The sequence below is a fragment of the Echiichthys vipera genome (genome assembly GCF_963691815.1).
Source record: "Echiichthys vipera genome assembly, chromosome: 18".
Lineage (NCBI taxonomy): Eukaryota > Metazoa > Chordata > Actinopteri > Perciformes > Trachinidae > Echiichthys > Echiichthys vipera.
Window position 1 is genome coordinate 3900983 of NC_139843.1, and position 18645 is coordinate 3919627.

General features: G+C 42.0%; 2 protein-coding genes across 2 annotated transcripts; both read left to right on the top strand.

Annotated features, from left to right (window-relative positions):
* Nucleotides 1-12499: 12499 nt before the first annotated feature.
* On the top strand, nt 12500-14935 carry LOC310960431 (homeobox protein Hox-B3-like; the record flags this gene model as incomplete). Its single annotated transcript, XM_083932136.1, has 2 exons — nt 12500-12776; nt 14367-14935. 2 exons carry the CDS (start codon nt 12500-12502, stop codon nt 14933-14935), a joined length of 846 nt encoding a protein of 281 aa, XP_083788262.1.
* Nucleotides 14936-16516: 1581 nt separating this feature from the next.
* On the top strand, nt 16517-17660 carry hoxb1b (homeobox B1b; the record flags this gene model as incomplete). Its single annotated transcript, XM_083933311.1, has 2 exons — nt 16517-17078; nt 17350-17660. 2 exons carry the CDS (start codon nt 16517-16519, stop codon nt 17658-17660), a joined length of 873 nt encoding a protein of 290 aa, XP_083789437.1.
* Between the last annotated feature and the right edge of the window lie 985 nt (nt 17661-18645).

The following is an 18645-nucleotide window of genomic DNA, read 5'->3' on the forward strand; positions in this document are numbered from 1 at the left end:
ATTTATTATTATTATTAAAAAAAGAAAGACACACACACGGAGCTTTAATGTAGCGAACAAATACACACAAAATAATCTATTTTCTCCACTTTAAGGCAGAAAAACTCGAGGCTTTTGCAGCGAACTTGAGCGAGAATCCTGCAGTGATTTATCCCGAGGAGTCGAGTCACCGAGCGGCCAAAGGTGAAGTCTCGGACACGCAGGCTCCACTGGTTCAACATAAAGAACTCTGCAGGCTCTATACGTGTGTGTGTGTGTGTGTGTGTGTGTGTGTGTGTGTGCATTTGTCTAATAACACATATTTGATATAATCTGCAGGAAACTAAAGGTTATAAGAGACAATATTTTCAAAAAAAAGCTCTTTTCATTCCAGGTACAAAATAAAAGTTTAAAGAGCAGTGTTGGGCTATATGTGGCCCAGACATTTGCCACATATTCATAACTATTAAGTGGCAATTTAACCAGCGTAATGACTATTGCATATTGATAGGGGTAATCTGTACCCGGATCCCATGCATAATTCATGCCGGCGGGGATCATCGCTGGGTCAGGAGACGGTGGAGGCTGCGGCCGCAGATGCGTCAGGAGGAGGAAGCGCGCTTTGCACCGTCACCATGGAGGAGCAAAAGTCTCGGTTTATCACTTTAAATTATAAACTTTGACATTCCTAAATCTGTATTCTCTCATTTTGGGGGAAAATCAATGCAAACGTGCTGCGTAAATGTACAAAAACTCTCCTTTTTGTTTGCTTTTCTTTGCATTTCCCTGTTTTTTTTATTGAGTTTTGCAGAAATAAAAGAAAAAATAGTAATAAGTGGCACAGTACGTCGGTGCATCTGCTTTAAGATGCAAAAGAAGAACAAAAAACTCCAAAATAACTCTGTTCCTCCAACAACCCGTGTCAGATGCTCTCACAGTAAACTAACTCATTTAATAACATATAATAAAAGTAGATAATTAAGGCACAGTGGTACAAAGTAGAGGTTTTATCGGTTGTTTTTTTAACATGTGCATATAGAAAGTGGTGCAACATGTTCAGTTAATGAGCCATAAAGCATCATTAACATGTTTAAGGTTATAATTTTAATATCAAATCTATTCAAACACTCTTTTCTGGCGCAGCTTCAGTTTCAACGCAGTAAATGTCGGTAATACATTTCCTAAAATCTGCTTTAAAATTAAATAGTTAGTGCAGAGAATGTGTTTATTTCACAGTTAAATATAAATTAATGTCAATAACGGGTTTGTTTTAAACCCGCCAACTTTCATGTGGAATTAAATTCAACATAATGATGAAATGCATGAAACAAATGTCACCTGGAGTGGGTTATATTTGGAGGTTTGTGTGTGTGTGAGTGTGTGTGTGTGTGTGTGTGTGTGTGTGTGTGTGTGTGTGTGTGTGTGTGTGTGTGTGTGTGTGTGTGTGTGTGTGTGTGTGTGTCCAGCAGAGGGCGCCTCAGACCTCAGGCTGATGATGGATGGTCTTCCTTCTCTGCCTCTCAGACTCTTATCTGAGAGTCCTGCAGGTCACAGAGCAGGAACACAGACACACCAGAGTCACTCCGAGCTGTTTACCGGTTATCTCCCCGTGTTTGTCCGCGCTGAGTGGGAGGAAATAAACCTTTAATCCTGAACTCTTTGAGCTGAGAGGCTCTCTGGAGCTGCTCAGTGCTGAGCCTCACATCCAGAGAGGGTTTCTCTTCACTTTATCAGCTGAGATTCACTCAAGTACTGAGGAGAATAACACAAAATACACACGAGTGAGCATCAGTGGGGATAAACAGCCACACAGGCCTTAGTGCGTCAGTGTAGGGGAGACCGGGGTCGGTTGTCACAGTGAGTATTCAACATGTTGTCATCAAAAAGGTTTGTATGATTTAAGAAGAAGAAGAAGAAGAAGAATTAATTTATTAATCCCTTAAGGGGAAATTCAATTTTGACTCTGTTATTATTCATGTTACACACACACACACACACACACACACAGGCCCCAAATACACACACACATGCACAGACAGGACCTATGTACCTGTGACCTATGCGCCCCTGAGCAGTTGGGGGTTCGGTGCCTTGCTCAACAGCACCTCAGCAGTGCCCAGGAGATGAACTGGCACCTCTCCAGCCACCAGTCCACGCTCCATTCATGTTCCCAGCCGAGTCACCTACAGACTGAATGACTGTCGCCCGTTTATTAATTTTCTTTAAGAGATAATTAGACAGGAAATGGGGTGAGAGAGGGGGGGGGGGCATGCAGCAAAGGGCCGCAGGTCAGAGTCGAACCTGCGGCCGCTGCCTCAAGGACCTTCAGCCTCTTTACATGTGGCGGCTGCTCTGACCGCTGTGCCTCAGGCCGCCCCCAGTATAATTTCTAAGGAAAAAAGTTACGCACAAAAGTTGCTGTGACATCTTTATAAAATATGGCGGGGACAGATTCGGCGGGGACAGATTCGGCGTGAAACAGCGACCGGGAGTGGACCCTGAAAGTTCCGATTAGAAGCAAAAGGTGACGGTTAAGTTTAGGCGTCAAAACGACTTGGTTAGGATTAGAGAAAAAGCTATGTTTTGACTTTGAGGACAGGACTACGGCCCTTCCCTTTTCCTTTTGTGCTTGTCTTTGTAATCACATCCCTAACAGAATAAGGGCGCACTCCCACTGTGCCTCCGTCCTTTAGGGTCCTTGTCCCCCCCCCTCCAGGCCCGTTTGTACTCACACTACCTGGGCCTCGGAGAATGCTTCTTGCTGCCTATAAGTCATCACGCCGTAACACGTCACACGCATTGATGACGTCATGGCGATGCGTGGCTTTGTTTCCAGATCTTTCCGTAGACCTCGGAGTTTTTGTGCGTCTTGTCGACTGTTTTTGAATCTTTTCATCGACCAAATCTGCAGTAAACACTCCACCTCCGCATCACACCAACGTGAACCTTTCACCGCCATTGTTTGAAATGTCCGCGCATGGTCCCTCCTTCTTTTTTCTATGTCCCAACAGGCGCACAGGAAATGACCTCAGAACCGCCGTAGGCCTCGTGCTCGTACACATGCTCGTGCTTTACAAAAGCCCACCTCTCCCAAACAGGCTGAGGCGCGGTACGGTTGCACTCACACTGGTCAAAGGAACTAGACTTTAGCCGCGACACGTGCTTGGGCATGGTACGGATGGACAGTGTGAGTGCGCCCTAAAAAGCCGGATGTGGGACACGTCCTTCCACCCTTTCGTGTTTTTCCCGTGATCACCTCAACGTTGTTTCGTTGCCTGCACCTGGACCTCACTCCCCCTGGAAAATAAACACAGATTTGTGTAGAAGAAGAAAGTTTCTTCTTCTTCTCTTTTTTATTACTCATGTCATGACCCCTCACATTTCCCTGGTGACCCTTCAGAGGGCCCCAACCCCTATGTTGGGAAGCACAACTTTAAATCTTTTAAATCAGAGTTTCTTGGAAACAACAATAACTTTGCATGAAAAAAAACATAAAAAATGACTAATGGGCGACAGAAAAGTTGCCTTTAGACCCACGAACATTCATAAATTCACTTTTTTATGTGGATTCTTCACAACCTGGAAACCCATAATGAGTGGCTGTGCTGCTTATGACTGATCTAAATGATGTATTAACTTAAAATCAAGTGTAAACCCTTTATAAAGTGTCTCATTAGGAGGAGGAGAGGTTTAAAAAGTGTAAATGGAGCTTCTGTCCTGGACCACCTGTCATCTATATATACCCTGTAGATCCGAGTTTGTGTGAACACAGCAGCAGCCACAAGTTCGCGTCTGGGGGAGTATGTAGGTGATGACACTTCACCTCCAGGGGAAAGAATAAAGAAGCATTTACAAGACGAGAAACTACTCAGGGAAGTTTGAAAATGTGGTTTTTGTGCCTGAGCTCATCACTGGGGTGAGAGTTCTTCCTCTTCTCTCTCTTGTAGCTGCACCCCGCCGCAGAATACGACATGTGGGAAAGTTGCAGGACAGGCCCTTCTTTGTGGGGCATTGTTCGGCACATCATTTATCTTCTTCTCTGCCCTGCCTGCCTGCGTCTCTGCCTGCATGTGCGCTCGAGGAGGAGTTTTAGTTTTGCAGGGAAATGTGAACAGGACACTCAACAAACTGCTCCAACGCACCGGACGGAGGATCTGAGAAGATGAGATCCAAAAACACCAAACAAAGTAAGTTTATTAAACATGTGTTTTACTGAGTTCAGAGCAGAAATGCAGTAGAGAAGAAGAGTGTGCACGTGAGGGGGAGGGGGATTTAACGTGTGTAAGCAGTAAACAAACATTAATAAATGGGTTATTACACACTGTAGTGTCGTTGGAGGCAGTTTAAGTGTTTATTAATCTGCACATGGACGTATTCTGAGCAAACAGGCACCTGGGCACAGACCTGTCAGAGGCCCCCCGCTCTGTCTGCACAGGACTCACTACTTCAAAGAGTTGATTTTTAGTCGTTTTGTAGTTATTTGAGTCTCTTTGTGGTTATTTTATGTCCATTTTGCATCATTTTGTGGTGGTTTTGCATCTATTTTAAGTCATTTTGTATCTTTTTGTGGTGGTTTTGTATCTATTTTTAGTCATTTTGTATCTTTTTGTTGTGGTTTTACATCAATTTTCAGTCATTTTGCATCTTTTTATGGTGGTTTTACATCTATTTTCAGTCAGTTTGCATCTTTTTATGGTGGTTTTACATCTATTTTCAATCAATTTGCATCTTTGTGGTGGTTTTGCATCCACTATTTTTTGTGTTTTTATATGATTCAGCAGTTATAAGTTTACAAAGATGTTTTAATAGATGTGTAGATGTGAAGAGGAGTTTGTATTTGATTTGAGGGAATTATAGATACGTATCACACTTTACTTTAACAACAGTTAATAAATGGTTTGTAACACACTTTAATGTGGTCATAAGCAGATATAATGACTGTTTTCCCTTCCACTTACAGCAGTTAATAAACACTTATAGCTGCTGATACCTTTTACAGTGTGTTATAAAGCATTTATCTAAAGTTATAGGCCTGACCTAAAGCTTGATTTACAAGAGGAACTACTTTATTACCCCCCTTGTGGGAATGTAGTGCCATTCGTCTGTACTTAAAACCTATTTTTTTAAAATTCAAACTGCATTTTAATTATTTATATTTGTTTTATTGCTCATGTTGTTCCTCCTGTTGCTTCAAGTGTCTCTAAATTAATTCAGGGCCATAAATCGCCTCCTTCCTGCAGTTAAGTGACACAAGAGGTTTGTCAGCAGGCCTGCAGACTGAATGGATGGGTGGAGGTGGGGGTTGGGGTGGGGGTAGAGGTGGAGGTGTACATGTCCGTCACACATCACACAGGCAGCCTGAAGAGTGTGGCGCTCGCCGTGGTGATGAAGATGGGATGTAAAGTGCAGCTCAGGGATGTTGTCATATGTGAATAATAACTGTCAGCGTGCTGCGGGCCACAGGCGTCAAACAGGGATTTATATTAATGTCAGTCCATCTGTATCCTCTGCTTCTTCTTCTGCGCCGTCTTCTCCGTCTGCCTCGTACATCACGGCACGATTTAGACTTCTTCTTTTATTTAAACAGCACACTTATCGCTGATTTTCTTTGTATTCATATGGCCCCTTTTATAGCACCATATAGACTATCACAGAGATTTATGGCTCATGCACGCAGGCGGAGGAAGAAGTATTCAGGGCTTTTACTTTAGTATGAGTAGAAATACTATCGTCTGAAAGTACTCCAATACACTAAAAGCCTTGCATTAAGTTGCAGGATCAGCAACATGTACTTTAATTGCAATAATGTGATTATTTTCAACCCCTGTGACTGTTTATTTATTAGTTATCTCCGTGTTTTAAAGTGCAATAATGCAGCCGTGCGATAACTCTCGCACCATGCTGCACCCCTGGCTCCACACGATTACTACTGGACACTTTTATTCTGTTTTTACAGAATTTATTCTGCAATATTCATCTTATTTTATTTAAGTGTGAATCTCTACACTGTTAAAAAAAGGGTAAAACAACTGGCAGCAAAGTTTCCAGGCGGACACCGTGGAATTACAGTAAATAACTGTACCACAAAATGACAAAAGCAGAGCACGTTTTAAAGTTAAAATCAGTTAAATTACATTAAATATACCGTAATTTAATACGGTTATTTACTGTTATTTCACTGTATCCGTCTGGAAACTTTGTCGCTTTACCATTAATTTGTTTTTTACAGTGTAGTGTTTTTATAGTGTTTTTAACTTTAATTTCCAGGTGAATAAATATTAAATGTGTTAAATGTACTTACAGGTAAAAGTGTAAATAGTGTTCCGAACTGGAACAACTTTTTACAAACTTAAAGTTTAACAAGGTACACAAGTAAAATCATTATTTTTAAATATTCAAAACACACTTTTAATAAAATAGTTTGTTATCGGAGGAGTGTTACAGTTAGAAGCGTATTTTTAACTCATTATACTTAAATAAACTTGTAAAGAAGTGAAATTATAGTTCACTTTAATAAAGTATAATAATATAAAGGACTTAGGACTTAAGTGGTTTCCACAAGCACACTAAACTTCCACTTTTAGGATTTATTATACTTTTTAAAACACTACAAAATATCACAGAATTGGTGTATTTATTTGAGTACATTAAAGTTGAACTTGATCTACTTTCATGTTTTAAAAGTATGTTAAATAAACTTTCAATTAAGCCAAAAAAAGTAACAGTGTACTTCTTGTAAATGTCTTTTTGACCTTGGTTTCTCCAGGTTTAATAAAGGTATCTTTTAAAAGTAAAAATGCTCGTAATACAGAATTATCCTGTTTTTATCACGACAATAAAAACATTTTAATGTTGTTTGTAAATGTGGAGCCGCTCTGAGACACTTTGTATACAACTGTGTAGATCACTGCAACACATTTTTTAAATATGTCGTGTTTTTATGTGACTATAAGTGTAAATGTACTTAGGGCGCACTCACACTCGCCATCCGTACCGTGCCCAAACACGTTCCACGGCTAAAGTCTAGTTCATTTGACTAGTGTGCAACCGTACCACGTCTAGTAGCGGCACACTTGCCGGCCACGGCCCGTTTGGGAGAGGTGGGCTTTAGTAAAGCACGCTTGCACGTGTACGAGCACGAGCGTGCGCACGTGTACGAGCACGAGGCCTACGGCGGCTCTGAGGTCATTTCCTGTGCGCCTGTTGGGACATAGAAAAAAGAAGGAGGGACCATGCGCGGACATTTCAAACAATGGCGGTGAAAGGTTCACGTTGGTGTGATGCGGAGGTGGAGTGTTTACTGCAGATTTGGTCGATGAAAAGATTCAAAAACAGTCGACAAGACGCACAAAAACTCCGAGGTCTACGGAAAGATCTGGAAACAAAGCCACGCATCGCCATGACGTCATCAATGCGTGTGACGTGTTACGGCGTGATGACGTATAGGCAGCAAGAAGCATTCTCCGAGGCCCAGGTAGTGTGAGTACAAACGGGCCTGGAGGGGGGGACAAGGACCCTAAAGCACGGGGCACGGGACGGACGCACAGTGGGAGTGCGCCCTAAGTTACGTTCCTCTGCTGCATATACACTAAGCTCTTGGTGCAGACTTGGTGGATTAAACCCCTTTTGCAATAAACAACAGTAAAAAGCCGTCGGGAACAGTTGGGAAAAGCGAAATTGATCAAGTTAACGATGGTTCAGGTCTCTTAAGTGTCCCAGTAGAGAGGTGGTGTGCACACTAACAGGACCTCATTAGTGTTATTGAAGACACCTGTGCTTTTCTACCACACGTGAGAAGAGTTTCACCCGGTGGGAAATAACCGACTCAAGCGTGATCATAAAGTACTCGTTCTGTACTTGAGTATTTCCGTTTGACTTCATTCTTCTACTCCACCACGTTTATTCAACCTCCTTAGTTACTCCGCAGATACAAAATATGAATGAACGATGATGTTTGATTAAGGATTAAAGTACCCGGCAGTGTATAAAGTTGTTAAAATGAGCTGCACGTTCTCCCATCTCCAACATCAAAGTGATGAACACATTAATGCGTCAGTAATTAAAACCCAGAGATATAATTAATCTGAGAATCAGCTGTTCTGCATAATGAGAACTTTTGATTTAAGTACATTTTGATGACAATACTTTTACTCAAATGAACGTTTGAATGCAGGGCTTTTACTTTGTAACAGACACGGCAGGGTTGCTACTTTGACTTGACACGTCCCATTCATTATTTAGAGCATTTGTCCCGCCAAAATAATAACATTAAAGCAGCAGAGGACTTTTATTTTGAAAAACAGCTAGACCACAATTCACAGATGCGACCGTGCCTCTGCTCAGGTCGTCCTTGTGCATTTTTTGTACATAAGAACAAAAAGAAATGCACTGTTCTTTGTGCGAATTTCTCATATTAAAAGCAGGAGACGTAGTTTAAAGTGTGATTCCAGCGCAAAATCATCCCGTGGTCTTTTTCTGCACTCATCAAATAAACCATCCAGACAGTTTTTTTTTTTGCGTAACAGGGATTAACGGAGGAATCCTGGAGACTCGCTAACAGTGATTAGTTCGGGGCAGTACGGTGAAGGCATTCAAAGGTCTTTTTTAACCACTAATGCTGCTGAAAATAACAGCAAACCTCTGCAGCAGCATGAGAAGAGTCCCTACACACACAACAAAGCAGCAATGGGCTCCTTCCTTTGGGATTGACTTTGGAAATCCACTGTAATGGACTTTACTATGAGAGGAGCTGGTACAGGGGCCAGTAGGTAAGTCTTTAAAACACTCTTTAATAAACTCTGGCTTCACTCTCTACGCTGTTGCTGCTTTGTTGTGTGTGTAGGGACTCTTCTCATGCTGCTGCAGAGGTTTGCTGTTATTTTCAGCAGCATTAGTGGTTAAAAAAGACCTTTGAATGCCTTCACCGTGCTGCCCCGAGCTAATCACTGTTAGCCACGTCCGGCTGTTAGCGACTCTACAGGATTTCTCCGTTAATAGTTGTTACACAAAAAAACTGTCTTGAGGTCTTATTTGATGTAAGTGCTGAAAAAAGACCATGGGATGATTTTGACACTTTAACGGGTCAAACTGAGTTTTCCTTTACATAAATAAAGACATTTCCAACATAAATTGATAATAAAATCCACACAAATACAGAAGAAAAGTTGAATATGGAGAATGAGCAGAACAGCTCCAACCAGTGTCTCAAGATCGTAGTCGCAACAACAAAAAATAAGTCCAGCAGTCGGGTTGCCAGGTTGGTCAGACCCGGCCCAGTACCTCCAGGAGACCGGAGTCTGTTTGAGTCTGTTTGAACCCGTCCCCTCCAGAAAATCACAGCATCAAAACAAGGATTAGAGGAGTTTGACTGACAGTTAGCGTTAGCCGTTAGCGTTAGCCGTTCCAGCTAAGTGCAGATGAAAGTGATGTTAGCATCAAGGAGCAGCGTAGCCATGTGGGCGTGTGTTTGAATGGCGTTCCTCTCCTTTTCCTCAGTCCATGGAGTGAATGCTCGGCCTATAGTGACTCTGGTTGTTGCCCGTCTCCGCTCACTCAGCTGCTGGGACAAAGAACGCCCCCTTCACTGAGGCTCCCAAGCAGCTGCAGGATTGGCTAACTCCATTTCACCCAGTGCCAGCCTACAGTAGCTGCACCCAACAACAGGCAACCCTGGCAACCAGCAACGCAAAACGATATTGGCTGCTACCATGGAAACAGAGAAACTCATCAAAACATGTTTAAAATATTAATTCAGACTAAATTATCAATTCTGTAACCCTCAAAACGCCTCTTGGGTGTCTTAAAATAATTATTATTATGTTTTTTAAACATAGCTTTTCATAAAGATTCTACATATTCAACCTTTAAAGAAAAGACAGTCAAACGTTTCTGGAGGAGGCCCCCCCCCCCCCCCCCACCTTTAATCTGCGCCCCTGGCTTCCACTGTTTCAGCCCCGTGTTCCTAATAAAGTGGCAACTGAGAGCTTCTGCATTCATGTTTAGACCTTTTTACAATCAAACCAAATCAAAGCAGCTTTCTCATTCTGCAGCAGGGACACAAGGAGCTCATATGAAATTTTTTATTTGTATTTCTGCACACACCACACACACACACACACACACGCACACACACACACACACGCACAAACACACACACACACACACACACACACACACACACACACACACACACACACACACACACACACACACACATCTGGCCACTGTATTGAAATGTCGAGTGGGCGGCGGCGCATCACGGCTCACAGATCAAAAGATGTTCATTTGCATTAATTAACGCGTGCACTCGGTTAAATATTACCTCTCGGAGCCAATCAAAGCCATCGAGCTACAACATGAGGATGAGACATCAAAGCGGCGTCAATCGATGCTCTGCAGCAGTGTGATGGTCAAAGCAAGAAGGCCTCATTACACTGGAGCAACATGTTAATGGAGCCGCTGCTGCTGCTGCTGCTGCTGCTGCTGCTGCTGCTGACCACTGTCTGTCTGTCTCTCTGTCTGTCTGTCTCTGTGTGTCTGTCTGTCTCCCTTTAGTGCTTTTAAATGACTCACTCATTTAAATTAGACACACCAAAAAAAAATCTCATTACACAAACAAAGACGTGATGGCGTGTGAGTGTGAAAACAAACAAACTGCAGACTAAATACTGGTGTTTTTTTGCTTTCCCCTGGAGAATTACTCTGCTGGCATCGCTCCTAAAGTGGCTGTTTCATGTATCAGAGCAGCGTTGAGGGGAAGTTCCCACACAGACACAAAGAGATGTTTGAAAACACAACTTACTACGTGTATTTTAATGCGCATCGGTGGTTTGGAGGGAGACACGGACACGTTTCCGGATCTAAATCCACTGAAAATGCGCGTAAAAGTGCCGAATTATCGCGTTTTTTTTCCTTCTTTCTGGCCTCTTTGAGCCATGCACCTTAATGCTTTTTAGGATTTGCATGCTGCTCTAATTGACATAAAGGAGGTCGAGGTATATTTATCCATACAGTATTTATTATTAGTATTGTTATTAATATTATTAGTAGTGTTATTATTATTATCGCAGAAATTCCATATGAAACTGAGTTTGCATGATCAGCAGAAAAGGGGTTTCTTTACACACACACACACACACACACACACACACACACACACACACACACACACACACACACACACACACACACACACACACACACACACACACACACACTGGCTGACATTGTGTGCTGTATGCGGGGCGGTGTGAGCTGCAGGAACCCTGTCTGTGTCCACTCTGCTCTCCTGCAAAGACACATCACCGTCTAATGCGAGAGACGCTTCTTCTTCTTCTTCTTCTTCTTCTTCTTCTGTTTTTCGTGCTGCAGGATTTTTGTGTGTGATCTGTGGAGGAGAAGAAGGAGAAAGGTGAGAGGAGGAAGCCGCTGTTGCGTTGTGTTGTGTTTGTTTGCGGGGATTGTTTGAGTGCGGGATGAATGGAGGTTGCGCCGGTGATGCTGTGCCGCGGACTGGGTTATGTGTCTTTATGATTTACGAGCGCGACTCCAGCCGCGGTTCAACCAGAGTTCATAAAGCTGCATGCCTCCAGACTTTATCCTCTCTCTCTCTCTTTCTCTCTTTCTTTCTCTCCCTCTCTCTGCTGCTTCTTCTTCTTCCTTTTAAAAAAGCTGCTGCTGAATTATTTGTTCTGTTGCATTAAATCGAATTAATTCCTTCTTTAAATCGCGTTTGGTTTCAGTTCTGCAGAAAAAACCCAGCTGCACAATGGACGCCTATTATTCTGTGTTTGATGGTGATGGATGAGTTTTTTAGAAGCTCGTGATATAACATTTTATTTCTTATTATTTTACCTTGAAATGTTACAGACAGGACCATCCATTAGCTGGGTAAACTGTTATTTATTAGCCCTTGTAACGGCCTGTAGTGTAATGATATAATGTAACTGTATCTTTATTTATATTAAATGTATTTTTATTTTATGGGCCTTTATGTTTGACTAATTATTATTATTTCTGCCTGTTTTCTTATTATTCTTATATTTTTTAAAGAAACAAAAGTCCTAAATAATCCTCCTTTTATAACCTGAAATCTAATTTTATATTTTATTCGTTTATTTTGTTTTAGCTGCATTTAAACACAATAATAATAAAAAAACTCATTATAGGCCAGTGAGCTCTACACCATGCAGTAATTAAGCGTAAAACTATACTAATTGTTTAATTTCTGCACATATTTGACTCGATTCTGCTGGATTTTGTGTTTTTCCAGAGGGTTTATTTCCACATAACTCGTGTTTTTTCCCTCTCAGGCCAGGAGAGGCTTGCTATTCATGTCAGGACACTATTGAGTTGATAAGATGGATCATGTGGTCTCCTCCCTGATTCTGTCTCTGCTCTGTTTTTGTCCCCGGACCCTCTCAGGCCAGAAGCTGCAGCGGGGCTCTCTGGAAACCTGCCATGTGACATTTGGCTGCGTCAGAAGGTCAAAGGGGCCCCGGTGCACACATTTAATGGGAACATGCAGAAAGGCAGCGCGACACAAAACATCCAGCAGCACCACGACTTCTTCTTCCGCAGCAGCAGCGGCGGCGGCAGCGGCGGCAGCGGGTGTCTGGGGGGTGTCGGCGGGCTCGGGGGCGCAGACGCGCACCGACAACTGGCGCAAGAAGTGGCGACGTTTGAGCGCAGGAGGTCAAAACAGACGAACCCAAAGTTTCCTCCTGTGAGCAAAAAGGTTTTCCCCTGGATGAAAGAGTCCAGACCCCCAAATCACAAACACGGCAGGAGAATCACAGGTCTGTAAGACACAAAGAGGAGTTATTTTATATTATTTTATTTTATTTTATTTTATTTATGTTTCCTCTTATTTGAACTGAGGAAAGGAGTTTATATTTTCTCCTTCTCAGGGTCAAAAGGTCAGAAAGATATTAATGGAGCTGCAGTCACACATGGAGCAGAGGGATAAACACACACTGGCTCTGCTTTTATCTGCTTTAAGGCGTTTTATTTGGTGAAGTTTTCGTTTTTAAAACAATCAAAATTAAGTAAATTATTTGGGACAACACACAGAAGAGGGTTAAAATGAAAGGGAACAGGAAGAATTATTAAAAAATAGATTTTTTTGTAATAAAAAACATGTTTGTTAATGCTTCCCTTCATTAATCAGCTATAAATTATGAATTAATAATCTGCCCCTTTGGAGTTTTTACAGTATAAGTTTGACTCAGAGGCCTTAATGATATAATAACATTTATTTATATAGTTTTCAAAATAATAAAAATTAAAATAAATGATTGACAACACACAGAAGAAGGTTAAAGTGAAAGGGAACAGGAAGAATTATTAAAAAATAGACTTTTAGTGGAAAAACACATCTATATTAACGCTTCTCTTTATTAATCACCTTTAATAATTCTTTATAAAATAATAATCTGCCCCTTTAGATCAAGTTTTTGTTTTTAATATAAGTTTGACTCAGAGGCCTTTGCTATCATCTGAATCTTAATTTAAAATAATAAATAATAATAATAATAATAACATTTCTTGATATGGTTTTTCAAAATAATAAAACATAAGATAAATGATTGAGGATAAAAGTGAAAGGGCACAGAAAGAATTATTAAAATTAATGTTTATAGAGAAAATATGAACTTTAATTCACATTTAATATTTAATATAAATTATAAACTGTTCCTTTAATTAAATAAATAAATACATATAATCCTCTGATTCTTGATTTAGGGAAAAACTCTAATGATTATTTTAATTATCGATTAATCTGCGGATTATTTATGAGATTAATCGATTAATTATTTGGTTTATTAATTTATTTTATTAAATAATTCTTTCCTAAAGTCCAAGCTGATGTCTTTAAATGTTTTGTTCACTTTAATATGAAATAAAACAGGAAAAAAAGCAGGAAATCTTCATATTTTAGAGGCTGAAAAACGGCATTTTCTGCCATTTTTACATGAAAAATTACTTCAACTATGAATCGAGTATGAAAATAATTTTGTGATTATTTTTCTGGATCGATTAGTCGACTAATTGTTGCAGCTCTTCCGTCTAATATCCAAAACAACAAGCAGCGAAAGGTTGAATGTTCACAGTAAATCCCTTTAGATCCTGCACATAAATCAACTTTTATACATAAAGCTTTAAATCATCACATGACAACACACTCTAATAACCAGCAGGTTTATTTACTTATTATTATTATTGTTTCCAGTCTTCTCCTCTGTTTGTTTGTTTGTTTGTGTATTGAACCTTTATTTACGCAGCTGAGGTTGGCTGAGCATGCTCCTCTAACACCGACACAGTCAGTGTGGGGCTGCAGAGAAACACACACCTCCACCCGGCCTCTCTGACCCTTTCTGTCTCCGCAGACTGCACCGTCAACGAGAAGTGTCCGAGCGCGTCCCCGGCCTCCAAGAGGACGCGCACCGCGTACACGAGCGCGCAACTGGTGGAGCTGGAGAAGGAGTTCCACTTCAGCCGGTACCTGTGCAAACCGCGGCGGGTGGAGATGGCCGGCCTGCTCAACCTGCACGAGAGGCAGATCAAGATCTGGTTCCAGAACCGGAGGATGAAGCAGAAGAAGGACGAGAGGGTGCAGCAGCAGGGCCTCACCACCGCCTCCTCCTCCTCACCCCCGTCCTCCCCCTCCGCCCCGGGCAGCCCCACTCTGTCGAGCCTCGGTTATGTCCATCTGGGCGGGGATTACCAGCCGGCCTCCCCTCCGCTCAAGTCCCAACAACACCAGCCCCAGCCGGCGTATCCATACTCCAAATACCCAGCTCCAGGCTTCACGCACGGCCCGCAGTTTCACGTGCAGTACGCCACGCACACCGACTCACGCACAACAGACCCACAAGTGGATCTTACCGGGGCATATTTCCCACAGAGCTGCACTCAGGACAGAATCATGCAAGCTCCAAAACTGACTCATCTGTAGCAGGAACGTGCGAGTTCATCGAGTCTGCACGACAAAAAACTTTTATAGAAGACCTCCCAGTCCCGCTGCATGTATTTAGTATTATTTTCTACACTAATTCATCTAAATATTAGTCTTATTTATGTATTTATTTATATTAATGCATTCATTTTTGTATTAATTGTTGTGTTCTTCTAAATACCCCCACACACGCAGCCCTGTGTGTCTCAGATTTAAATGTTATTTCAGCTAAATAAATAAATAAATAAATAAATAAAAGCAATTTGTTGAGATTTAACCCCTCTCCACACTAAATGCTCCTCCAGTAGATACAAAAAAGAGTGCAAAGCAAAAAAAAAAGAGCGACTTTGCTTTTTTGTTAAAGCTTAATTAACATTTGGGGTCTTTAACAACTAACTCTCACTTCATTACAGGGATGAGTGTGGACTTAAGAAGTTATTGGGAGATATTGGATCATAGTGCCGTTAAGGAGAAGACAGAAACAAGTCTATATGGTTCTTAAATGTGCCTTTTGTTCCTTTATGGGCAGAGCGGGCCACACAAGCTGTCAGAGTGTAGAAAGAGCGCATGATTGATCACTGGATCCCTGCGCTGCTTTGGAGTCAGAGCACAAGTCTGCGCGCAGGTTTCATGACGACAGGCCGCAGAAATGTTTGGCTGGTGAGCGAAACAACAGTCAAACTTACATTTAGAAACACTTTCTGACGCCGACCCCTTTAAAGTGTTAGAATTAAGCGCTGAAAAATAACATCACAGCTAAAACAGCAAACTGGCACTAAATTCAAACATTTTTAGATTTAAAAGCGAGTATTTAGACTTTATTATTTCTGTGTTTGCCTTTAAGAGAAGATCAGATGTACTTTATTGTCCCCGAGAGGACATTTTTGCTTGGGTTATAGTGCTGCACACAGCTGCTATCAACTTAAAACAATGTGCAATGGTTAACCAAAGACACAGCATTACATCACACACACACACACACACACACACACACACACACACACACACACACACACACACACACACACACACACACACACACACACACACACACATATAAATTAACATTTAGCCTCAATATTGCCCATGCCTTCAGTGACATTCAGGTTGGGTTAAAGGAATAATTTAGCAGTCTGTGCGGTACATTTTGACAACTCCATGGCAATAATAATCCTTATTATAACATATCCGTATTGCTAAATCCATATCCTTATGATGTTAGATGTATAGTAGCTTTATTCTTGTCATTAATTTGTCATTTGGAGCTCCTCTCTAACGCTGCGGTCTGAAAATGTGTCCTGATGTTTGTGTTCTTATCAGATGGATGAGCGAGTTTGATTGAAGCATTTGTCATGTAAATGCGAGCCGTTTGATGGACGAGCCTGCAGACCTGACAGAGTGCTGTAGGTCCTTTGCCATTGGCGTTTAGCGGGTCACATGGTGTGTCAGGAAGGTGATATGAGGGTGGAAGGCAGTTTTACAGCTTTGACATACTACCTAGAAGGTTAGGGCAAAGGGAGCACCGATTAATGACTGCTCGGTCTTGATCAGTGGTGAACAAACAATAGGCCCAAGTGCAGGATGAACTCCTACTTAGACTACCCCATGTGTAACCGAGGAGCAAATATTTTCAGTGCCAAGGCCGGATACCACAACTTAAACCATGGATACATGTCGTCCAACTCGTGCGCAACAAGTGATAGTTACGCACCGGACGGGCGTTTAGTTGCAGCAACTTCTTCTGCGCCACACCAGACCTCGAGCCTCCCTCTGCACCACCAGACACACGTCAACCTCGATCTGCAGTTTGCGACACCGGGGAACTCCATGTATGGGTCACCTCTGGAGTACGGACATCACCAGTACGGCCTCGCGCCCGAGCAGGACCGGAGCTTCATTCACGCGCAGGTTTCACCTCTCGGAACAAACATGGCTCCCTACACCGGGGACAGCTGTGGGCCTGGAGTCGCAACAGGCAGCCAGTATCTGCATTTTGGAAACGGGGATCAGAGGCAGCAAGAATATCCAGAGAGTGTTTACACAAGGTTACCGCCCCAAAGTCACGAGAAGGATCTGGACCATGTGGAAGAAACTTCGAAAACATTTGACTGGATGAAAGTGAAGCGGAATCCACCTAAAACAGGTTTGTTCATCCTTAAAAAATGAATAAATAGAGATAGGAGAGCTATTTACAGAATCCACGAGAAGGTAACTTAAGTGCGTAAATTGTGCGTAAAAGTTCACGAGTGACATTAACTTTTAAGTGTTAAAATAGATCTAAAAATGTGTATTTGGTAACTAATGTTGTGTATATTTTTCTATTACTCTTTCATGTATCACTCACATCACACCATCACGCTTCAGCTCCATTGCTTCCATGTTTCTCTCCATCATTCATCCATTTCTCTCCACAGCTGTCCTGTCGGAGTTCGGGGTTCCCGGCCAGCACAACGTGATCCGCACCAACTTCACCACCAAGCAGCTCACCGAGCTGGAGAAGGAGTTCCACTTCAACAAATACCTGACGCGGGCACGGAGGGTGGAGGTCGCCGCCAGCCTGGAGCTCAACGAGACGCAGGTGAAAATCTGGTTTCAGAACCGCAGGATGAAGCAGAAGAAACGGGAGAAGCTGGGCTGCGTGTTGGTCAACGCTCCGGCACCTGTGGAGAAACTCTGCGGCCCTGACACCTCTCCGAAGGGGAAAGGGAAAGACTGTGAACCGTGATGTGACTTTTGAATAAAAGAGAAAAGAGAAAGAAGAGAGCAGTTTTCCACTTCTCTCCTTCAGTCGCACCATTCCAAGAGAAACTGTGACAGATGTTGGACTTAGTGAAGTATAACAGGGTGAATCTGTGTCCGCCTACAGCGCACTGATCAATGCTGAACTGGATTCTGAGAAACCTTTTAAAAATGTATTTTCATCCGTTCTTGTTATGTGTAACCTTCTTATCTTATGTGTTGGAGCACTGAAGTATTCGGTGTCACTGTTTGCACTATTTATTTACAGGGTATTTTCCAACAGGACGACTTAGCTTAATAAAGTTTATAAAGTGAAAAATAAGTTGTGTATTTGCTGTTTATGTAAAAAGAAAATGTAAGATGATTAAATCCAATCAAACTTTTAATCTGAATCCAGATTTTGCAAGTGTTTCCCTCCCATTTTTGAAAATATATGTACATTAAATTGTTCTAAATATGAATGTTTTTTTTGAATAACATTACAAACTTCTTTGCTATATGCACTTCCATTAATAGTCTCACCAAAGTCCCCTTGCATAATGTGACAAGAGGAATCTTTCACAACACATGGGGTGGTTCCCAGTGACCTTTTCACCTCCAAATACCTCCAGGGGCTCTAAACATGACAACAAACTCCAGGGAGCCAGGTCTCACCCTTGATTTGTTACCCAAATTCTGCTCGGAGACAGCTGACACAGGTTGCAGTGACATCCGCTCGTATTTTACATAATACTTTTCATTAAACAACCGGAATTTTCCTCTAAAAATCAGTTCGTAGGTGAAGATTTGAGTGCTCATTGTGGCTTCACCTTAAGATAAACGTTTGCCGGACCTGACCACCAAGTTTCTTCTGATGGAGAAGGGGATGGAGTTTCAATATTTGCACTGGGTGTTGGGTTTGCACACACACACACACACACACACACACGCAGTTTCTGCCCCAGCAGCACTGGCCTGTTGGTGCCCTTTTT